At 48.5% G+C, this 25,372-nt stretch overlaps 1 protein-coding gene across 1 annotated transcript in view; it reads right to left on the bottom strand.

Annotated features, from left to right (window-relative positions):
* Positions 1-705: 705 nt before the first annotated feature.
* The window catches only part of TCEA1 (transcription elongation factor A1), a 228,554-nt gene continuing 203,887 nt past the window's right edge, over positions 706-25,372 (bottom strand). The window contains exon 10 of the mRNA XM_086965752.1: positions 706-1,350. Coding sequence (XP_086821878.1) covers positions 1,342-1,350 — 9 coding nt within the window. The 3' untranslated portion in view covers positions 706-1,341. The remainder of the gene's footprint in view (positions 1,351-25,372) is intronic.

Here is a 25,372-nt window from a genome sequence, read left to right as displayed (position 1 = left end):
ACTTCGATATGATCATCTGATAGGAATACTCATCCTACTATATGGTACTAATATGGTTTCTGTGCCAGCACCTAGTATGAACAGAGATTGCGTGCTTATACTTACTTGCAGTGCTGCACAATTTCTGCTGCTAAAACTCTTCTAAGTGGAGACTGGTTAGGACTGAGCCATAGCTAACAGTTGTCTAGGGATGCGGTATGCGTTTTTTTCACAGGCTGTCTTACTTGTTGAAAAGCTTCTGTGACCACTATATTCAACTGATGAATTAAAAGAGTTGGTGATGTTATAAGCGCTAGTGTGCCCATTGACTCTAAGGTAGGCTGACAGGCAGGGGCTGACGGCATAATTGGAAGCCTTTACTTTAGCTGTCGTTAGAAAGACTTCTTGTTCACTCAAAGGTGAGAACGTTCAGGGAAGCACTGATGATAGGTGTACCGATTAGGTAGAAAGAAGATTTACAGACAAGTAGATCTGTGCAGAACTCCGAGTTTGCGGTACATTATTTATTCACTAAAAGCCATTCTTGGTAACATCACCTATACTGTGATTTAAATTGAATGGTAGGAATTTCTTTTACTATGTGACAAAAATAAATGAAATTTGCCAAAAATCCCAACTTATAGTATGCCTTATTAGAAATTTGGTTTTCATGGCAACTTGATCAAATTATCTACGGAACATTCAAGAGAATAAGAACAAAAAAGGTAAGAAAAGATCGACTTTAATGATATCCTCTGATCTTGATAGGTCAATCAAATGGCAAGCTCAAACAGTCTTTCATTAAACCACAAAATTAAATAATTCATATGTGAAAGTACACTAATTACAATAATAAGACTCATGGACAACAGAGTGATCTACTCAAAAGAATTAAGGTATTAACTGATCAATTATTAAGTAATATAAAAGGGTACTGGAAAAAACTACAATAGAACATAAAAGCCTTGCAATACCCATGTCAATTACTTGAAACCATATGAAACTTTTTCCATTTTGGGAGTTGGATTTCAGTAACTACTTATGCACCAGAGAAAGAAGTAAAATAAACAAAAAATTGGTACAAGTTAATTGATAAAAGTTTAATGTTAATACACTTATAAAAAAAAAGAAAAAATATTCTTACACATACATCACAAAATTGGGCACACTTCCTACTTACTACCCATTACAGGAAGGTCATTTATGAAAGTGATGATTGCTTTAAAAACACGTTTATTGGGGTATGAATGTTGCTTCAAAATACTCTTGTTCCGTTCTCAAAACTAGGTGTTCAGCCTAATTTTTAAAGCTAATTACAAAACTGCATCTCCCAGACTGGTCCAGATATCTTTCCATCTCGTTTTAGCAGAACTGTGGAAAGAGAAAATACATTTTATTGATAACTGCACGCATTTAATAATAGAATATTGCTTTGAGGGGCACATATAATGTGAGCAGTAGCTCCAGTAAGGGTAATTGTACACACACATAGCCAGTTTTAACAATTAGCACACTGATAATACTGTGTCGTCATAAAAATTACATTATGATGAACAAACTTTCCAATAGGTAGCAAACATGTTACCTCTTTCGCAGCTAGGCCTTTGCCCTCTACAATGCTAAGTTTATTTATTTTTATATAAGCAAGGTTTGTGGATTCCACTGGAGGGGACTAAGGAAATAGCCAAAATATAGCTATATTTTATTTTTTGGGAGGAAAATAGGGCTTTCGGTTTCTTTCCCTTAAAAATGGCATCAATAAAAGGTTTGCCAAGCGAAAGTCACCATCTTTCAGGACCATGAACAGCATCATTTACAAACCTATTTTTTTTACACCACAGTTTGGGCATTTTTTTAACAGGTAACCCATTTTACCAAATTTTTGTGCTTTCAACCTACTTTCAGTTTGTAGAGGAAACAGCTGTGAAGCCCACGAGTGATCCCGAAAAAGGAAAATGCTACTTACCCAGTATGCATCTGTTCTTGGCATGTAGAGCTGTGCATAGCCTGCCATCTAGTGTTGGATCTGGATGTTACAACTTCGTTTTTGTTCGAAGAAGTCTTTTCCAGTCACGAGGTAGGTGAATCCTCCTTTCGGTGATAGTGTGCATGGGCATCAACTCCATTGTTAGTTTGTTTGCCCCAGAGGGTGATAATGGAGTTAGTGAGAGTAGTAAGAGATGGCCATGTATATATGTATCTAAGTAAGATGTCACTGCAGTAGCTATAGGTACCCGGGGAGGCTCATGTTACTCTACAGATCTACATTCCAGGAACAGATGCATAGTGGGTAAGTAGCATTTTCCGTTCAAGGCATGTGAGCTGTAGATCACATGCTGTGCATCGACTTAGAAGCAGTTATCTCCCGAAGCGGTGGCTAACTTCTAGTTGTTGGAGTGGTCTGAAATAGTGTACGTAAAACTGCTTGGTCCACACTAGCTTGCTGTCTTGCTAACACATCTAAATACTAGTGAATTGTGAAAGTGTGAGGTGTGGATCATGTTGCTGCTTTGCAGATATCATATATGGATATATTTCCGAAGAATGCAATAGAAGCCCCTAGTTTGCGTGTGGAGTGCGCCCTAGGAGGAATTGTTATATTTCTTTTTGCTTTTGCATAACATATTTGAATGCATTTGACTATCCACCTTGCAATGCCCGATGTAGATATAGGATGGCCTTTATGTGGCGGAGCAAAAGCGATAAATAGTTGTTTTGCGGAAAGGTTTCGTCCTTTCTATATTGTAGAGAGCCTGGTCATCCCGGCCGCTAACTCCCAGACCGTATTCCCGACGGCTCCCCCCGATCGGGAATCCGAGAGGTACGAACAGTATGGAAAAAAGATCTTCTCCTCACTTAGTTTGGGGGTTGTGGTCAGTCAACACCGCTTGCCTCTTGGGCCATTACACCCACTCTCTGTGGGACACGGTCGCCGACGTGCTGCCACAATGTCCGGAGGGGGTCCGGACTAAACTCACCCAAGCCCTTGTGGAGGGTCGAGATGCGGCACAGTATTCAATCCGGTGTGGGCTGGATACCACAGACTCGCTGGGCAGGGCGATGGCAACAACGGTGGTGATTCGTCGCCATGCCTGGCTGAGGTCTCCCAACTTTTCGGCTGATGTCCAAAACACCCTTATGGACATGGCGTTTGATGGCCGTCGCCTCTTTGGCGACAAGGCAGACGGTGCGCTTGAGCGCTTTAAGGGCTCCAGGGCTACGGCAAAGTCCTTGGGCTTCTCGGCCCCGCGCCAGCAAACTGTTGCCTTTCGCTCTTTTCGTGGCAAAGGAAGGGGCACCCTCACACGTCCTGCCAGCCACGGCCCGCAGACTAACATCCAGCGCGGTGGCGGACGTGGTAACCGCCGTGGCGGCGGTCGGGGACAATGGTGAGGTCAGTCCACACCTACCCCTGCAGCATCCGCCTCGAAACCCTCCTAGTCCGAGCTTTCAGGCCCATGTGACGCCAGTGGGGGGCAGGGTTCGCCATCACCTCCTCCACTGGTGCACCGTCACATCGGACAGGTGGGTTCTGCAAATAGTCCGAAGGGGCTACTCCCTCCCCTTCGAGGCGACCCCTCCAGCCATGCCACCGCAGTACCACCACGTGTCGGAGGATCACTTGAGTCTTCTGCGAGAGGAAGTTATGGCCCTCTTGGCCAAGGGGGCCATCGAGTGCGTTCCTGGGCAAGAAGTAGGGTGTGGTGGTTACTCCCACCACTTTCTGGTTCCCAAGAAGGGTAAAGGGAGCCTACGCCCTATCTTGGACCTGCGGAACGTCAACGGCTTCCTCCGGAAGGATAAGTTCAAGATGCTGACTTTGGCTCATGTCTTAGCTGCCCTGGACCCGGGAGACGGGATGGTAGCGTTGGACTTACAGAACGCTTACTTTCACATCCCCGTCCTGCCGGCCCACCGGCGTTACCTGCGGTTCACGTTAGGCCACGAGCACTTTCAGTTTACCATGCTCCCCTTCGGCCTTACCAGCGCCCCACAGGTGTTCATGAAAGTGATGGCGGTGGTCGCAGCTCATCTGCGCAGGTTAGGGGTTTCAGTCTTCCCCTACCTCGACGACTGGTTGTTGAAGGCGGGCTCGCCCTAGACAGTCAGCCACCTCTAGACTACGGCCGACCTCCTGCACCTGCTGGGGTTCTCCATCAATGTGCCGAAGTCACACCTGTGTCCCTCTCAGAAGCTCTTTTTCATCGGAAAGGTTATAGACTCAGCGCAGTTTCGGGTTTATCCCCCCGAACAGCGGGTTCGGGATATTCAGGCTCTGATTCCGATCTTTCAGCCGTTATCCCGAGTCTGTCAGGTTGACGCTGCGGCTTCTGGGGCTTCTGGCCTCCTGCATCCTTCTGGTGCATCACGCCCGGTGGCGGATGCGGGCTCTGCAGTGGGACCTGAAGTTTCAGTGGGCCCAGCATCAGGGCAACTTGTCAGACCACGTCTTGATCCCGGAGGGCACTGCAAGACAGTTGCAGTGGTGGCTCACGGACTGCGAATGGGTCAGCGGCAGATCCCTCTCCAACCCCAACCGGAGCACGTAGTTGTGACGGACGCGTCCCTCCAGGGCTGGGGGGGCCACATGGGAGAGGCGGAGATCAGAGGCCTCTGGTCTCCAGCGGAGTCCCGGCTCCACATCAACCTTCTGGAGCTGCGGGCGATCCGGCTTGCACTGAAGGCATTTCTCCCCTCTGTCCTAGGGAGTGTAGTGCAGGTGTTCACGAACACCACCGCCATGTGGTACTCCAACAAACAGGGCGGGGTGGGGTCGTGGACCCTATGCCAGGAAGCTCTGCGCCTCTGGCAGTGGCAGGAACATCAGGGCGTGACCCAGGTGGTTTAACACCTGGCAGGTTCCCTGAACGCCAGGGCGGACAAACTCAGCTGTCGGTGCATGATGGATCACGAATGGCACCTGAACTCGGACGTGGCACAAGGCCTCTTTCAGCAGTGGGGAGAGCCTTGGTTAGATCTATTCGCCACAGAAGAGAACGCGCAATGTCATCAGTTCTGCGCGTTGGAATTTCCAAGGCGGCACTCGCTCGGAGACGCTTTTCGTCGCAAGTGGAGCTGCGGTCTGTTGTACGCCTTTCCGCCCTACCACTTCTGCCAAGAGTGCTGAAGAAGATCAGACGTGTCCGGGCCCAAGTTATCCTTGTGGCTCCGGACTGGGCACGAAGATACTGGTATCTCGAGCTACTCAGCATGTCTGTCGATCCCCCGATTCGTCTGCCTCTTCAGGAAGACCTTCTGTCGCAGCAGCAGGGGACGGTCCAACACCCAACCTGTCTAGTCTCCACTTACATGAGTGGAGATTGAGCTGCGGCAGTTGAGGCCATTTGACTTGCCTCCTGAAGTTTGTAATGTGATTCTGGCAGCCAGGCGTCCCTCCACAAAATCGGTATATGCATGCAGGTGGAACAAATTTGTGGCATGGTGCACAGCAAAGGCTGTGGATCCCCTTTCGACCCCTCTTTCAGAGGTTCTCCTCTTTCTTCTCTCTCTTGCCCAGCAGGGCTCTGCTCTGGGCACTATCAAGGGCTACCTCTGCTATTTCCACCTCCTTAAGGCTCCCTGATCAGCCCTCTTTGTTCAAGTCCCCAGTTGTAAATAGGTTTTTGAAGGGCATCACTCATATGTTTCCTCCTGTTCCTTTCGTGATGCCTCAGTGGGACTTGAACCTTGTTCTGACCTATCTGATGTGCGCTCCTTTCGAGCCACTTAATAACTGTCCTCTTCGTCTCCTAACTCTGAAGACTGCATTCATGGTTGCCATCACCTTTGCCAGGAGGGTGAGTGAGCTCCAGGCTCTTTCCTCTAAACCTCCTTTCCTTTCTGTCCATCTGGACAAAGTTGTGTTGCGGACCCGACCCTCTTTCCTGCCCAAGGTAGTCACAGACTTCTACATCGGGCAGTCCATCACCTTGCCCACCTTCTTTCCGCCTCCGGATCCACCAAAAGGGGAAGAGAGGCTCCACCGTCTGGACCCAAAACGTGCGCTCTCATTCTACTTGGATCGCACACGCCAGTTCCGGGTGGATGATCAACTCTTTGTTGGTTACGTGGGCGCTAAGAAAGGTCGGGCGGTGCACAAGCGGACCATCTCTCGGTGGGTCGTGTTGTGCATCAAGGTATGCTACTCTTTCGCTAAAAAGGAGCCTCCTGGTGGGCGGAGGGCACATTCCACTCGGGCCACAGCAGCTACTACTGCCCTGGGTCGGGGAGTCCCTTGCACGACATCTGTCAGGCAGCTACGTGGGCCTCGCTGCACACGTTCGCAAGACACTACTGCCTGGACAGCCAAGTCCGGAGAGATGGCTTCTTTGGCCGTTCCGTTCTCCAGGACTTTCTGGTGTGAGCATTGGTTTGCAGACCCACCACCGGGGTTGGTATTGCTGGAGTATCTATTCTAAGGTAAGGAATCTAATACTAACCTGTTTCTTTTAGATGCACAAGTTACTTACCTTCGGTAACGATATATCTGTAAGAAACAGTAGTTAGTATTAGATTCCTTACCGCCCCACCCATCCTCCCCGTTCTGCGAACCGATATCTAAGGTTAAGGTCATCCCCTTTCAGGGCCCTAGTTTCATGGCATCAGTGTTGGTTTTTATCATGGCTCACATCAGCATGAGAGGGCGGCGTCTAAGTACTCCGGCGACGTCATCCCGGCGCCAACGACGCCCGCGGAGCCGCAGAGGACGCCTACCGAAGCGCAAGGGTACTGCTACGCAAAAGTTTCCGGATCCAGTCTGACGCCTGGGGATATTCTAAGGTAAGGAATCTAATACTAACTACTGTTTCTTACAGATTTATCGTTACCGAAGGTAAGTTACTTGTGCTTTAAAATGAGTAGAAAAAAAGCCCTTTTGTAGCAACGTTTTAATTTGTAACTTCTTGACAGAAGGGCCTATTCACAAAAGTAATATACCATTATGTCTTCTAGACCGTTCTGGCTGTGGGATACATAGGGTTTGTAGATTTTTCAATAACCCGAGGTACCCAGAGCCAATAACTGCACAGCACCTTACAATGGCTTTTAACTGTGTAATAGGTATAGAGCAATTCATATGATAAAATATAAAGCAACACACAAACAAGAACATAATGAATACACCACAAAAAGACTCCACATAGGTTTAGAAAAATAGATCGCTATATTCTGAACGAAACAAGATCAACATGAAAAAAATCCAATGTATAGAAGTTGAACTATTGATTTTTAAAGAAATAAATGTAGTAAAGTGCTTAGAAGTAAGCAGTCCTAAAAAAAATTCCTAGAGCTAGCGGGTCTCGTATTTTAAACAATCAACTACCCCGCCGAGCGTATAACGTTTGAATCGCCGAGTAAGAGGAAGAAAGAAAAGGGGAAAAAAACGTAGAGATTCGTAAACATCCCGTTTAAATCTCAAGCCGCGTCAAGGTAAAAAACAATCTAAAAGTGCTGAAATTTGACGACAAATACGAATTATAAGAAAGTCACTGAAAATACCATCTATTCTTATGTTTCTCGATAAAAACAGGCCTGTCTACAAATTACGCTTATTACGGTGGCGTGCTCCCTAACAACTTCATCTGTCTGCCATTCTGTTGAAATCGACAAGTCTACACAATAATAACTGCACAGGATCGTTCACTATTTACGTTGGGGAAATTACCGCTTCGTAAAGGTAAAAATAAAAGAGAGATAACCTAAAAGAATTAGAAGAGAGGAACTTTTATTTAAAAGGATTAAACACCATGTATTTTTAAAAACAGGTCACCATTTATGTGAACAACTACGTGTTGCAGTGATGAAATCGATGGGATGTGTTTGAAGTTTCTTTTCCTAAGATCGTGAGATTTAAAGGAACCATAAGTAGGTGTGTTAAAGTAAACATCCGTTTGACGTTATTTTTTATTAATAAACCTGTTTAGCTAATGCCTGATCAAAACCCTATTTCAGAATTATCTGCTAATTAAGAAAATCGTCAGGAGGATTATTGAAGGTAGAAGTGAGATGGGAGCAGTGAATTATGTCTGAACAGGTAAAAAAACATGGGATTACGCAAATGAGAACTACAAAGATTAGGAAATGAATATCATGAAAACCCTCTTTCAAAGTAATAAAATGACATCTCTCTCCCCATACAGATTTCACATACCTACTCCAAAATTTAAAGGAAGGTGCCTCACTCCCTTCAACCAAGTTTTTTTTAAGTGTGTTTAGAACAAAAAGAATTTTAGGTAAGACATGGTTCTGGGACTAAAAAGATAAATAAATAAACAAGGGTTACAATAATGAACATAGAGAAGGTAAAAAAGATCACATGTGGTAAATCCTGATAAAAACAAGCTTTCAACCATTTATTCTCTAACTTAGTCTGGATATCAAACTTTGATGATAGATTTGGTAAATGATGTCCATTGAATACATAACCTTTTTTTAAAATAGATAGAATCTTGTTTCACTTAGGTCATTTAAAGTAAATGATTGCGATCAAGCTACATGTTTAGAGTTTATATATAAAGAACACACTAAGTACAGGTAAACCTGAATAAATTACCTGAGCGACAAAAATTGGGTGCATGGGCGATATAGGAAAACCATGCAGATACAGATAACTTGGCAATTAATGTGAAACATAACTAATGGAAAGTTAAATAGGGAATAAATTTTGAAAAATGTACGACAATACTAAAATGTAACTACCGAAATAGGCACCTCTGAATGTTACACCGTAAATGTTACGCCGGTATCTAGATGACAGCATTTGATATGCGTTTTACCGCTCAAATTGTTCTTGTATGTTTTAGAATTATCATGAATCATCCAAAGAACCTTGTACTATAGACAAGATGAGAAATAAATGTTTCCAACTCTCTATCGCTAACAGTCCCCCCCAAAAAAACGGTACAAGTCTGGCTATAAAGATCTTTATTAAACAAATGGTACTTGACCAGAATCACTTAATGTATGAATTTAACAAAGATGCAAAACACTGTAATTTTGATGTCAACTAAAACAATGTTTTATTTTGTTTAGAAGAGTGGCTGAATATTCATTTGTCCTGATGAAGACAAAAAATATTGTCGAAACGCGTTGACAGATACAGCCCAGTCCGCCAGAATCAGGAATAATTTTTATTGCTAACTGTTGATGAAATCTTGTGATTTTCTAAAGAAGGATTATATCAAGAACTACTAGCTTTTATTGTGTATATCATGTATACAGATCTATATGTATTTATTCATTTTTAATAACAGAATTACAAATTATTTTTGATATCATTACAGTTCCTTGCGCTATTTTCAAGGTTTGTTTTTGTATAATGTGTTTTTAAAAAAGCCAGTTCTTGTTTTGTAAGTCTGCCTGGGCGTATACCTTTGCACAAAAAAAAAAAGTAAAGTGCTTAGAAGTAAGCAGTCCTAAAAATGTTACTTTAGCTCGCGCTGGACTGGGGCAGAGTCAAAGTTCGGGCTGACCTTGTAGAAGCCCAGGCCGGCTACATGACATTACGCAGGCCGTGGTGAACAGTACTTTTCCTGGTTGCAAGCAATGAGATGTGTCAATCTTCTTCCTTCCCGTGAAGATGATGCGTTCGTTCCAAAGATGGATGTCCGATTCTAGAGGTATTGTGCGATGTTGGGGATTCTGCCACACAGTTGTTATGTGTCGATATCACCGACCTGCAGCAGCTGTGATACACGGTTCGATGTGTCGATCTCCGGTTCGATATGTCGATCTCTGGAGGCACAGCGCTGGTTCCGATGGATGCGCTAATTTTATTCCAGCATCCAGATCGATGCGTCGGTTCAGTTATATACTAACAGGAGATGCATCAAAATCCGTATTGCAAGTATATGGCCTACTTCTAGCTAGAAAGGCACAGGAGCAGAGACTTTGATATCCCGAGTCTCAAGCAACAGGACGCAAGCCAACAAGCCCTTGCAGATCACTTGGAGGGATTGAAGAGTCCTTACAGCAGTCAGGGAGCAGCAGGGCAACAAGCAGAAAAGCAGTCCTTTCAGATGAGCAGTCCAATTGAGTCTTCAAGCAGCACAGCAGTCCTTCTTACAGTTTATTTATTTATTTATTTATTTATTTTTTGCTATTTTTAAAGCGCGCAAATACCCATACGGGTGTCTCGGCGCTGTTGCTCAGGAACTCTTACTCTATGAGAATGGTTAAACAGAGGAGAAAAGCCATGTCTTGAGGCTCTTTCGGAATTTAATGAGGGTGGGGGCAGTTTTGATGTGCAGTGGGAGGGTATTCCATAACTTGGCAGTAGCTGTAGTGAAGCACCTGTCTCCCCAAGTCGCTTTTTTTGTCCGAGGGACAGACAGCATGCAAGTAGTTGAGGATCGAAGTGTTCTGCGGTGCTCCAGAGGATGAAGAGCTATTTTTAGGAACTTAGGCCCTGGATAGTTTAGGGTCTTGTAAGCTATACAAAGAGCCTTAAATTTTATTCGCTTTCTGATTGGAAGCCAGTGGAGTTCTTTGAGACGGTGGGATACTGAGGTGAATTTGGGGATTGAAAGTAAAATTCTTGCAGCCGCATTCTGGACGGTTTGGAATTTATTAAGGACTCCTTCCTGCGCATTGAGAAGCAAGGAATTGCAGTAGTCCGTTTTAGAGAACACAAGTGTACTAATGAGAGTTTTGCCCGCTGATTGAGGAAGATATGGGAGAAGTTTCTTGATTTTTTTGAGTATAAAGAATGCAGATGATGTCACAGTATTGGCGTGGTGATGGAAGGTCAGTTTGTTATCAAAGATAACTCCTAAGTTACGAACCTTAGTCACCGGTTCGGGGGGGGGGGGGTTTCAGTTCAAGATCCAGAAGTGTCGGATTTTAGGGTGTCTGAGACCCTGTACTTACACCCACAAAGTGCATTTGATGTGGGGGGTGACTTCAAAGCAGCCCTCTGAAGAACACAAGGATCCCTTCCAACCCAGTCCTATCTGCCAGGCTAGCTGGGGGTACTCAGACATACCTATCCTTACTGAGTTCTGGCTGTCTAGAAGAAATGCTCAAAGTGTAGCTGTCACCCACCCCAGATGTGTCTTGGAGACAGGCTGTCAGGCACACAGAACAATAAGTTCAAAGAAAAGTGTCATTTCTAAAAACAGTAATGTTAAATTCAACTTCACCAGTAAGGAGGATTTAGCATTACTATTCCCAACATACGAAACATGAAAAAGCTACTCTTCTCTGATCCAAGAATTACAGCTTAAAATTGTATTAAGGAATTCCCAATGCTAGCCTATGAGAGAAGAAGGCCTCACAGTTGTGAAAAACAAAAATAGGTTGTGTGTCACTACCACGACATGAAAAAGATGGATGTATGTCATTACATCGCATTATAATACCACGCATACCATTACAACGCGGGTATTACGTGATGACAATGACATCGCATGCCATTACATTGCATACTTTTACCACGAGTATGCTTTTACCACGCATGACATTACAACCCAAAGGCATGCGTGGTTAAGCTAAACTTATGGTAAAAGTATGCAAGGTAAGTTACATCCCTATCCCTACACCTACACAGCAGACTACTCCCACCCCTACACTACCCCAATCCAAAAACACTACCACACTACTCCCACCCTTACACTACCCAAAACCACTACTACACTACCCACACTACTCCCACCCTTACACTACCCTAAACCCTAAAACACTACTATGCTACCCACACTACTCCCACCCTTACACTACCCTAAACCCTGAAACACTACTACGCTACCCACACTACTCCCACCCTTACACAACTCTAAATCCTAAAACACTACTACGCTACCCACTACTCCCACCCTTACACTACCCTAAAACCTAAAACACTACGCTACCCACACTACTCCCACCTCTACACTACCCTAAACCCAAAAACACAACTACGCTACCCACACTACTCCCACCCCTACACTACCCTAAACCCTAAAACACTACTAAGCTACCCACACTACTCCCACCCCTACACTACCCTAAACCGTATAACACTACTACGCAACCCACACTACTCCCACCTCTACACTACCCTAAAACACTACTACGCTACCCACACTACTCCCACCCCTACACTACCCTAAACCCAAAAACACTACTACGCTACCCACACTACTCCCACCCCACCCTAAACCCTAAAATACTACGCTACCACACTACTCCCACCCGAACACTACCCTAAACCCAAAAACACTACTACGCTACCCACACTACTCCCACCCCTCCACTACCCTAAACCCTAAAACACTACTACACTACCCACACTACTCCCACCCCTACACTACCCTCCCTAATACACTACACTAAATAAACACAAAACCACAACACACTAAATTGTTTAAAAAAAAAAATAACACACAACACAAACATTACCATACTACTTTTAAACTACCCTAAACCCTACATAAGTAACCCCCACCCCATGCACAAACCCCCTTACCTCTCTCCTCTCCAGCGTCTCCTACGGATCCTGCTTCCTCCTTGCTTCACGTCATTGTGAGAAAACAGCCTAAGTTTCCTCACAACGACATGAATAGCCGCCACTGCCATTACACATTACATCGCATGCGTTGTAAAAGCACATGCGATGTAAGGGTATGCGTGGTTTTACCACGCGTTGTAACATCGCATGCGTTGTAATGCATGCGATGTAAAAGAAATGCATGGTAAAACCCGCGTTGTAAGGGCTGTTCCCCGAAAAAGATACATGCCCTACCTTTTACTTACATAGAACTCTGCCCTTAGGGCTACCTGGGGCCTAACGTAGGGGTGAAATATGTAATAGGGGAATTTAAGGCTTGGCAAGTAGTTTTAAATGTCAAGTCGAAGTGGCAGCAAACTGCACACACAGGCACTGCAGTGGCAGGCCTGGCACAGGTTTGAAAGGCTGCTTATGTGGATGGCACAATCAGTGCTGCAGCCCACTCGTAACATTTAACTCACAGGCCCTGGGTATATTGTATACCACCTTACAAGGGACTTAAAAGTAATGTAAATAGGTTAATCAGGTATGCAACAATTAAACACATTTAGGGAAGAAGCTCATGTACTTTAGCACTGGTTAGCAGTGGTAAAGTGTTCAAAGTCCTAAGGCCAACAAAACAATTCAGCAAAACGTGGAGGGGGCAGGATTTTTTTTTTTTGGGGGGGGGGGGTTCCCTTCAGAGAGCCATTTTGCAACACTATGTTTTTCTGAAATGGGCACAAGATATGGAGTTTAAGAGCAGGGGTTATTTGCAAGTAGCTGAATTTGTGGGTAATCATATTAGCACGTAATTCATAGGGCATTTCTCAAAACACACTGGCTTACATTTGGAAGGCACAAATGCAGAGAAATAAAATTAGTAATAACACATGTTCTACTATTCTGTGTTCCCCTAAGTCTACTGATGAAAATGGTATACCAAATGTGCAGGTAGGCCTAGTGCCTGCAAAAGGAAAGGCCTCAAAACACAACATGGACACCACTTTTTTCCACTCAAAACTGACCCTGTTATTGCAATGTGTGTAGCTGTGAATCTTGGCACCTAGCTCAGCAGGGACTAGGGAAACCTAACAAACCTGCACATTTTTGAAAACTAGATACATGGTGGAATCCAGGCTGGAGTGACTTATGTGATTTGCACCAGGTTTTCTTACCCAGAAGCCTTTCAAACCTCAAACTGACTAAAAATACATGTTCCTCGCATTTCTGTGATGCTAAGTTCCGAAATTTATAGAGACACACATTTCATACCACCTAGCATTCCCTTAAGTCTCTTGATAAAAATGGCAACTAACGTGAGGGTAGGTCTGGTGCAGTCAACAGTTGGTAATAAGGGAGTCTAAGACTGCCCACGCTCTCAGAGTGTGAAGAACCCCTAGGTGTGTGCTGTTGCGACTCCAAAGTTAACACAGGAGAGGAGGAGGAAGGTGATGGATGAGGAGGAAGTAGTGGAGAGGTAGCCATGTTGTACCTTTTAGGCCTCTTGGGAGGGATAGGCGTTGGTGTCTTGAAAACCTCCTCAAAAGTCAACTTCTCCTCATGAGGAGTAGGGTTCTTCGACACCATGCCAAGATCCTCCCAGTGCCCGGCTGAATGTGTGTCATCTGTTGTCGCGGGTCTAGGTTTTCTTGAAGCCGCTCTAGAATCGGCTCCCCAAAGTCTTTGGAAGCTACAGAGGAGGCAGCAGTGGAGGAGGGTTTTGATGGGATGGATGGTCATCTACCGAAAGGAGTAAAGCTAGATATTGGTGCTGAATCTTTGGTGAGCCTTGGCGGTGAACTCAACTTTGCTCAGACTGTTTCGATTTAAGATATGTCAGCTCTAAAATCTTCAGCTCTGCCCCTTTCAGCTCAGACGGTGGTCGATGGTGCCCCTTCAGATCCAGCGACGAGGTGGCAGATGAGGCTCTAGGTTTCGAAGAGGAGAGGGGGGCGGAGCTTGCTAGCGTCGATGGCGGACGCCTGAGAGCAGAGCTCCGCTAAATCACCCGACAATATCCTGCATTTCTCCTGATATAACGGCAACTACTGTATGCCGAGGACAGCACGTAGCCCCAAGACATTATCGGCGCCCTCGATGCCCGCAGAGAAAGCCGCCGGACATTGCAGAGGTGGGAAGCGGAGACCCGACTCGGCAAGAGTGGAGGCCCTGGGACCGTGGACTTGCGTGGTGGAGCCTCCCGAGTGCGTCGTGCGACACTCGCTGAACTGCGCGGCTGGTGATTTCGGGGACCGGGAGTTCGGATCCCGTGACTGCGAGCAGGGCTGCAGACAGGGGCAGCGGTGAGTGCCGGGCCCCGCCGGGAGCTCTGGGCGGTAGGTGGAGACGCCTGCAACGGACTTTGTGACCCCAGGCAACAACAGAGGGCGGGCAGGCTGCCTGACTCAAGCGCTTGCATAGGTGCGCTACGGAGAGTGAAGACAGGTGTGGGGTGCCATATCCTAGTAGCCTGGTGATTGTGGTGACTCTCGACGGCACTGCGCTCCGATACTGCGTGGACGGGAACTGCGACCTTCTGGGCCCTTCCCCTCTTCTGCCCGAGAGCTGGTTCCCGTCCGGTGCTGCTCATCCCCCCCCCTAAGTCAGCGGATCCGATTGGCGCCATCAACGCTAGGAGCCCACGTGGGAGGCGAGTGAGGCGGGGCCCGGGGAGGCGAATTGAGACGGCCACGACAGATTGAGAGTGTACCAGGGCCAGACGCATCACACTGCAGCACGCCAAGAAGACCTATTTCAGTCCCCTCCTTCAATGCGAAATAGAAGACACACTAAGTAGTGTGCAGGTCTTTCACTCGCAGCTAGAGGAGACACCGCTCCAGGCCCTGAGTGACTTCTTGTGGCGCGCTGACTGACCGCCGCCCGGACACCATCTGAGACACGCTCCTCATAGAGGCCCGGGAGCATCTGCCTCGCCTGCTAAACGTGGGTGGCCGCTCTGCAGTGACACGTCGGCCGTTGGGGCATCCCCTCCCCCATGGCTGAAAGAGCAGCCATAAAGAAACTAGCGAAACTGGGGCTGAATAGAGCGGGCGACCTATTCCAGGACAGGGTAGACAAAACCTGGGAACAAGTGCAGGGAGATGGAGGTGAACCTCCGCTGCTCCAACAATTCCACTTCCATAGAGCCCGGAGTGCCCTTCTGGAGATACTAGGCCCAGACATGGCGGAGCCTCCGGATGTCCCTGAACTGACATATGTAATTAAATGCAAGGAGCCTAAAAAGCTCCTGGCAAACCTTTACGGTATAGCCAGGTCACATGGCGCTCACCAGCTCATGAAAGCCAGGTTGGACTGGCAAAGGGATCTTGAAATCACGATGGATGATGCGACATGGCGATATTGCTGTGAGAGCACGAGGCGCATCTCTCTAAAAGGAAAGCACCGGCTCATACACTACAAGTTACTTCAAAGGGTGTACTACACCCCAGAGAGGCTCCACAGATACGGGCTACGAACAGAGGCGAACTGCAAAAGGTGTCATGCGGCAGACGCCCACTTCCTACATTTAGCGTGGGGATGCCCGGGCATACAGGAGTTCTGGCGCGAAGTGTTTGCGGAAATGAGCAAAATATTGGAAGTTGACTTGGACATAGATCCGGGCATAGCACTTATAGGTAACTCCAGGAGGCTCCCTGTTGCGATACGCAGGCTCACGGACATGGGTTTGCTAATGGCCAGGAGAGTAGTGGCCCAGTGCTGGATGAGAGGGCCTCTACCAACTAAGTCTAGATGGGCGCGGGATATGCTGTACTGTAGTACACAGACTGAGACGTATAGCGAACTACTACCTCCGACAAGTCGCCCGAAAAACTTCTGGGCTCTATACCAGACTTACCTGCAAGGACAGCAGGGTGTGAACGGAGGCACCGCAGATACTGATCCCCAGAGATAAGAGACGAACGCCACAATTGACACCGCACTACTGGTTAGGGACGAAGTGATGAGACGGGAATAGATAGGGGAATACTAGCATTGGAGAGGATAGAGGGGGGGGGGGGGGGGTAAACAGGGCGAGGAGCGAACTGGCGAGGTGACGATATAGGTAACACACTGCAAGAACGGCCGAGCTTAGACATAGCACAAAGCTGGATGGATAGATAGCTGGAAGGTGACAGGGGTTCGATTCCCAAAGGAACACAAGTGAAGAGGCGTGTGGGATCGGGAGACAGGATAGGCTATCACACTTTCGGACATTTAGGAGTAGCGAGGGAAGTCCAACTGAGGCGGGGGGGGGGGGATGTTGACGGCACTATTGGGTCTATATTAACTTATTTTGACGCGAGCCTTCAGGAATTGTTGGTAGTTGGACATAGTACGCAGTGGAGTAACAGTGGGGGACACAGAGGGAGTAAAGATAAAATGCACATGTAAAATGCAACTGGCAATTCTGGGGATTCCAACTGATTATCGACCAACTATTCTCTGAGGTACGCCGCCGGACCCCCGGGTTGTCGGCTGACGGGCTGTGTAATATAAGATCTAGTACTGCTTGATATGCCTACGACGCGGCCGGCCCGAGAGGTTGTAGGCCCGAATCTGTGTCAACTGCTTTTTGTGCAATAAAAAAAAAAGGTTTCGTAGAGGACTTGGTACCAAATGCTGAACGGGCGTGGGGTCTGAATCAGAATGCCTGCTGACCATGGCCGAAAGGTGATGGCGCACCAGATACCTCATAGGCATGGAGGGGGAGGCGGATGTCTCTTGGTGGCGAGTAGAGGGGAGCATCAATACTCACTGCAATATGGTTTTGCTGCTAGACAGGCAGAGATTGCTCAGCCTCTATCTCCCTCGGAGTCTGCGCTTTCCAGCGAGAAGACTGGTTCCATTTAGACTCCCAAAGCACCCAATTCATCTATATAGGACTCCTCACACTCTCTGAAGACGTCTGGAGTGTCTTCAGGTTCTCGTCTGTGTGCCATGGTAGCCAAGGCGACGAGTGCATCAGTTCCGTAGAGTCTTTTTTTTGTGCAACGCAAGACATGCCAAACAGGAATCTTCTCTGTGATTGGGAGACAAACAGATTGCAAAGTTTGTGAGGGTCGGACCTTGGGTAGTTGGCATGGCAAGCAGGACAGAATCAAAATGGAGTCCATCATGAAGACATTCTCAACCCAGACAGTAGGAGTTGAGAGGTATGCAGCCGACACAGAATCGAATGATGGTTGAAAACTGGCAAAAGCAGTATTGTTTTGTATAACTGACGAGGGAACGGATCCAAGGGCCTGGTGAGACCACTGTATTGCGCCAAATCGGAGCTCATGACGACACATCTAAACCAGAAGCTCGAAAAAAAACAATATAACAATGGAGCTGATGCCCATGAGCAGTAGCACATATAGCTGGAGTCACCAGCTCCTGTGACTCGAAAAGACAATTAAAAGAAAAACAAGTTGTAAACGTCGGAGCTCAACACTAGATGGTTGAAGAAGGCACAGCATGTGTATCTATAGCCACACATCCCAAGAAAAACTCCTTTCTTAATACGTGCAGCTGATTGTTTGGTGCACCGATTTGTGGAATTTGGGAAGAGGTGATCTAAATTGGATCGCAGCAAACACAACAAGATGGACAGAGTGCTGACATTTTTCAACCACTCACCCCCAGTCAAGTGATTTGGGTTTAATCCATTCTTCTTTTGTTAACTATGCCACCCCAGTTTGACCCAGCAATATGCAAATCAGTCTTGATCCTGCTCGTCATGGGAACAGTCCAGCCCGAACTGCCAGACCAGGTCCTCTCTAGACCGGAAACAAGTATACAGTATACAGTTCTGACAAAATGTATAGTATGACTCGGTAGGTGTACAGACCAAACACACTAAAAGAGGATTTGTAGCAGCCTTCTTCCTACCACAGCAAGAACACTTCGCAAATAGTGAAGGCATTGGAAAAAAAGCCATTCTTCACAAATCTAGATGCAAAAGCTTGTGATGGGACGTTAAAATGTTGAATTACATGATAAATGTTTGTGAAGAATCCGACCTAAAGAAATAAGGAGAAAAATCTCCTTGAAGTGTTTCAGAGTACAGTAAGCAAAACCTGGAAAAGTAGTACAAGGCATCCTGGGAGCTGAAAGCTACTGTCTTCTTACAGAGGGTCATATGGTTTTTGACCTTATGCACTCAACCTAGCAGGTACCTTTTACGTAAATTTTTTCCACTGAAATATGAGAAGTATAAAGCTCCTCAGTTTTTATGGGGGGCTACACTTTTTTCAGCGGGGGGGGGGGGGGGGGGGGGGAGAGAAAAAAAATGCTACTTAGATTTTTAATAAATGGGGGGGGGACATTTTTTTGGCCCACTTTCAAAATGCTCACTTCAACAAAATATTAAACACACTGATGGAGGGGGCGTGGCCAACTGCCGAACATGGCGGCAGCTTAACCCGGGAGCTCCGCAAGGCAATCCGGCCCGCACAATAATCCGCATGCACATCCGTATACTGACCTGCCTGAAGGGGTGAAATCGGCCCCGGGAACCGAGCGGCACATAACGAGCCGCTCCCAGCGAAAATCCGACGCCGGGAAGTGCTCCATCCGTTGATAGTGAGAAGAGGCCTACAGCGACTCGGCAGCACCGGCCCTGAGTTCGGGGGCGTGCCGACCGGAAGCGCACCTTCTCCGGCCGGGAGGAGTCGGCATTGGCCGGCGATCGCTCCTCCTTGCTTGGCACCGAGCTCCACCACGGCGCTCCCTTCACGTTGCACTTGGGAGCACCTCTAAGCCAAGACTCCAGTGATAGCAGGGACGGTGGAGGCCCCGCACAGCGCCCCGACCACTACGGCGCACATAGGCAGACGGCGCCTGGGTCGGCGCGGTCCCCCCGCAGCACTGAACATTACTCCGAACTGCCGTTGGACAGGAAGGCGGCCTTCACCATAGTGGCACCAGTCCCCGGCGACACACGGCGACCATACGACCCACGTGGAGGAGGGAACTTGTACGGAATCCGGGACCTGTGCACGCCGCCATCACCACAGCGGCAACCTCTCCACTGAATCCAACGGCAGCCACAATCCGGCTGCACTACAGGCGGGGACGGACCTGGACCCTGGGGTCCCTGCACCTTTTACCGGCTGCCTCGACGACACACATCGGGAGGAAGGCCTGCACGGACACTTGCAACTCAAGCACGCCATCATGACGGGCAAGAACACGAGGAGCATGGCTGCGACGCAATCCAAGCTTGACAAGTTTGCTTATGCCCATAACAGCCACTCACAAGGACCTGGTCAGCACTCAGCCGGTGCTTCCTCTGACACCAACGGGACTGGAAAAGTCACACTGGAGGCCATCATGAGAACTCTCACAGACGTCCAGGCGACGGTTGGCACGATCTCCACGGAGGTGAACCTGATGCGAGCAGATTTCAAGAAAATGTCGGAGAGGGTGTCGCAAGTAGAGGTGGTCACGAAATCCCTTATTGAGGACACCTCTGACCTTCAGGTGGCGATGGAACGACTAGAAAAGACAACCAAACAACTACAAGAAAAGCTGGACGACCAGGAAGGACGCTCGAGAAGGAACAACGTCCGTATTCTAGGCCTTCCGGAATCGGAGGGAAAAGGTGCCATGGACCTGTACATAGAGGACCTTATCAAGACAAAACTGCAACCTAAAGGACTATCAGCCTTCTTCTCCGTTGAAAGGGCTCATCGAGTCCCCGGGGGTACGCCCCAACCAGGGGCCACACCGCGACCGGTGCTGGCCAGACTCTTTAACTATAGAGACAGGGACGCCATTTTGCAGGCGGCCAGGGTGGCGCCACCGGTGAAGATCCTGAACTCCACGCTGGCGTTCTTCCCAGACTACACGGCCGAGGTGGCCAGGCGTCGAAAATCCTTCAATGCGGTCAAAAAGACTTTGCGAGACAGGGAACTACCCTACTCGATGCTCTTCCCCGCCAAACTGCGGATTGTGGCCGAGGGAAGGACGTGGTTCTTCGACAATCCTGAAGTAGCACGAGAGTGGTTGGATGGCTGGAGACCGGCGGGCAAGCCTCAACGCCCGCGCAAGGACCGCCAGGATCACCGTAAGGAGAAAACGCCAGAGCGCCGCGAGCCCAGCCCAGCCACTGAACAGGGCGCAGCCGGGGGCTTAGACTCCGATCTTGAAAGGGATCCCTTTGACTCAGGACAACCTAGCAGGGGATGAATGACTACGCTGGAAGCATCAAGCACTGAACATTACACTTGGGACCTTGGGCCGATGGAACTGAGTAGGGCGGGTTATGGCCGGTGCCTGTAGGGGACTCACCAACCCCACAAGCAAGTAAGACTAGATAGGGGGGGGAGAAAAGCACTCTGCCAAGTTGGGGATGCGGGCGGGAACTCGTCCGTGGTGCAGGGGAGCAGGGAGGGGATGGAGGGATGGGAGTTACGAAGTTCAAGTTAAAGTTAAGTTTCACGGTCATCGTCATCATTATTGCAATCTCACAGGGCATGAATACACTGCACTCTATGGGCGGCGTGCACCGCCTCCACATTCTGACACCCTTCTCCTCCTGATAACGAGGAACACGGTTCATAACTACACATGGCACAGCATGATCAAGCTACACCCGTGATGGGTACCCCTGTCACGACGGTAGTTCCCCCACTGAAGCTCCTTACCTGGAATGTCAGAGGGTTGGGAGATAAAATAAAAAGGGGTTTGGTGCTGCAAACTGTTAAGCGTGCTCGGTCAGACCTAGTACTGCTGCAAGAAACACATTTGGCGGGAACCACCTGTAAGGCCCTGAACAGGCGTGGGTACACCATGGCGGTACACTCCGAATTCACCTCGGGTTCCAGGGGCACAGGGATACTCCTCAGAAACAACTCCCCCTTCCTGGTCACTAGCCACAAGACGGATGACCAAGGCCGGTTTGCAGCACTCTCAGGCCAGTGGGAGGGAAGGGCCTTGAATGTGGTGTCTGTTTACATCCCCCCCGCACTGCACGCTATAACCCTACCGGCGCTTAGCCGATTCCTTATTGATCTCCCCGAGGGAGATGTGATCATGGGAGGCGATTTCAATGCCATCACAGACCCTCTACTGGACACTTTTCCCCAGCGGGCCCGCCAGAGAGGAGCCGCAGCACTCCCGGGCTTTTTATCTGCTATGGGCCTCACGGATGTCTGGCGTCACCTGAACCCTGCTGCGCAGCAATACACACACTACTCCGCACCCCATAACACCCTCTCCCGCATCGACTACTTTTTCACTCTGGGGATTGGACTGAGCTCTGTAGAAAGTATTGACATTCTACCGCGAGGAATTTCTGATCACTCCCCGGTCTCCCTTCACATTTCCACCAGGGATTGTAAGCGGGGTAGGCTATACCCGATCTATCCCAATTATTTGCAGGTCCCTGGCATCAAGAAGAAGCTCAAGTTAACCACCACACACTATTTCACTGAGAACACTGGGTCGGTCGCCTCACCTTCAATTCTGTGGGAGGCGTATAAGACGGTCCTCAGAGGGGCATCCATATCAGCCATTACTGGGCATAAGAGGGAATCGAGGGCCACACTGACCAATTTGGAAGTAGCCTTGCACACGGCGAACACTGCACATATGACAGACCCCACTCCTGAGACGCTCCATGAACTGCAGCTCCGCCAGCAACAACATCAGGCACACCTTACCGTGATCACTAAAGGGCACCTTGCGAGTACAGCACACAGAATCTATGATGTGGGCGATAAGGCCGGGAAGATGCTAGCGTGGCTAGACAAGCGGGGTGGCAGCAACAAAGGGATTCATGGACTCTATGATACGAACGGCACACTGCGAACTCACCCAGAGCACATAATTCAGACTCTAGCCTGCCACTTCCAGAACATCTACACGCCGACACGGCCAGTCACTGAGCAGGAGGCCATGGACTCCCTTAGCAACATCCAGGTCCCTGTGCTCTCACCAGAAGCGCAGCAGGAACTTGAGGCAGACCTCACTGTGGGAGAGGTCCAATTGGCGATACAGGCGCTACAATCCGGCAAAGCCCTAGGCCCGAACGGGATTCCTGTGGAGTGGTATAAGGCGATGGACTCAATCCTGGCCAAGCCCCTCCTAGACATGTTCAACGACAGCCTACAAAAGGCGCTGCTCCCACTCGATCAACGCACGGCCACCATTGTGGCTATCCCAAAACCGTCTAAGCCACCAACCGATTGTACCTCATACCGACCCATCTCACTGCTCAACACAGAAGCGAAGGTCCTGGCGAAACTACTGGCCAGCCGCCTCACCAAACATCTCACTACCCTAATACACCCTGACCAATCGGGCTTTATGCCACATAGAAGCACAGCACTTAATCTACGCAGGGTGCACGGGGTGTTGGCAAAGGCGCATCTACTTCAAGAACAGGCTGTGATACTTTCTTTAGATGCTAAAATGGCATTTGATTTGGTTGAGTGGGAATACCTCTTTGCTGTACTAACCCGCAAGGGCTTCGGGCCCCTGTATATGGCGTGGGTGCGACTGCTCTACACCCGGCCGATGGCACAGGTGGTAGCGAACGGACGTATATCCTCGACCTTTCCACTAGGGAGAGGAACGAGACAAGGGTGCCCGCTATCGCCCCTGTTGTTTGCGATAGTGCTGGAACCGCTGGCAATCCTGCTACGTGCGACACTGTTATTTAGAGGAATCGCGTGGAGCGACGGGTGGGAAGACAAGGTCTCCCTCTACGCCGACGACATGTTGGTATACATGACTGGCCCGACTGAAGGAGTACCCGCCCTATTGGCGATCTGCGATGAACATGGTAAAGCGTCCGGGTATACCCTGAACTGGGCCAAGTCTACACTATATGTACTTGCCGGCCCGGCTCCGGTGTTGCCGGCTACCTGCCCTCTCACAGTGACCGCCTCTTCCTTCAAGTACTTGGGTATTTATGTGACGAAAGATGCTAAACAGTTCTATGTCGAAAATTTGCAGCCGCCTCTGCAGAGGTTGCGTGCAGATGTCCAGTATTGGGCTTCGCTGCCACTGACCCTCCTAGGGCGCGCAGCTCTTTACAAAATGATGGCTCTCCCGAGGTTTCTGTATGTACTAGAGAACTCCCCTTATATGGTTAGCCCGCAGTATTTCCGACGAGTAGCAGCATTGGTCTCCAGCCTGTTGTGGAGTAACGGGCCGGCACGTATAGCGCAGGCAAAACTAGTGAAGAGTTGGTACGAGGGAGGTATCGCACTACCCAATCTCCAATTGTATTACTGGGCGTCACAGCTTAAAGTAATTAATCACTGGATTCACGTTTCCAGAGAAGACCCCGCATACAAGGCAGACTGGTCACAACTGGGGACTGAGGGCATGCTCTCGGTACTGTATAATTACCCGAAGGTCAAGACCCTGCTAGGCCCAACATTCCACACAGCGACACTCTGGCACACAGCGCAGGCACGCCTAGGATGGAAGGGGAAAATCACTAGGCTGACGCCCCTTTGGGACACCAAGGCACTGGGCACCCTTAGGGCCTGTAAAGGCTTTAAGAGATGGGACGACATAGGGATCTCGGTGGTTGGGGACCTCTGGGACAAAGGCACGGTTGTTCCCTTCCAGCATCTTCAGCAACAATACGGCCTAGGGCCCACTGAAACGTACCGCTATGTACAGATTCGACATGCACTTCTGCGCGCAATCCCACCAGACACGACACTCCCAGAGTCCTCGCCCCTTGAGGATAGACTGCTTACCGAATACATGGAGCAAAAAGCGACCTCGCTCACATACAAGAAATTAATTAATAACACGCCAGATCCCACGCACAAACTTAAAGAGAAATGGGTAGCCGAGCTAGGCGATATGGATGAAACGGAGTGGAATGAGGCATTGGCCTCCCCGAGGGAGGTGGGCATATCAGCCAGGTTCCGCCTGATACAGCTCAAGGCGCTACACCGCACCTACTACACTCGCACACTGCTCCACAGAATTCAAAGGGCGCAGCACCCATACTGCCTTAGGGGATGCGGGGAGGAGGGGACTCTCCTACACACGTTTTGGGAATGTCCACAAATAAGGGAACTATGGCGTCAAATTATGCGAACAGTCTCTCAAGCCATGAATGTGTCTGTACTTCCGGAACCTCGTAGGTGCCTACTGAACATTTGGGAACCAACGGACTTAAACAGGTGTGAACAGTTGTGGGTCACCCTAGCAATGACGGTGGCCAAACGAGACATTGCACAGAGATGGGGAGCTCCGGAGTTGCCAACGGTGGCAGGGTGGATAAGAAATATGGACCTTCTCATGGTTAAGGAAAGAGCAGTGTATGTATTAAGAGCCTGTCCCCGCAAATGGAACCGGGTGTGGCTGAAATGGAACGCATACAGGGGTGACCCTTGTGAAGCTTTGCCAGAGGGTGAGGACTCAGACTCGGAGGAGGAGGATGATTAGTGGCTATAGAGGACTACTGTGCACAGGGGAGGGGCCGGGAGGCGTAATGCACGCACTACCACTCTAAACGAAATGCTGACTTTGTAAGCATGTGAGAAGGTATAGATGAACATACGCAGACTCTGTTATCATGATGACGGTTGTTTGGTTTTTTGAATGGTTTTCTTTATTCTTATGAATCCCCGCTCATGCTCTATATGAGAAAACTCAGCCTTCTGCCCTGGAATTATATGGGCGGGATGGGGTTTCGAGGAAGGGGAGACACTGGGCCTTGTACTACATATGTCTGTTTCTTAATTTCACCTATTAGGCCCTGCAAGAACACGGTAACTGTTACCATACTCTATGTTGCGTACTATCCCCACTTGGGGAAGAAGCTACTGTTATGTTACTGCATTGCTATAATGTCGTACTGCTATCTCTTCTGAACTCCTGACAATAAAGAATTTTCAAAAAAAAAAAAAACACACTGATGGAAATTATTCTAGGTCTATGACTTTAGTGAGGATTCCTAAAATGAAGAAT

Source organism: Lissotriton vulgaris, chromosome 4_1 (assembly GCF_964263255.1).
Source record: "Lissotriton vulgaris chromosome 4_1, aLisVul1.2, whole genome shotgun sequence".
In the NCBI taxonomy this organism is placed as follows: domain Eukaryota; kingdom Metazoa; phylum Chordata; class Amphibia; order Caudata; family Salamandridae; genus Lissotriton; species Lissotriton vulgaris.
Note: the sequence above shows the minus strand (reverse complement) of the source record. Positions and strands in the feature narration are given on the sequence as shown.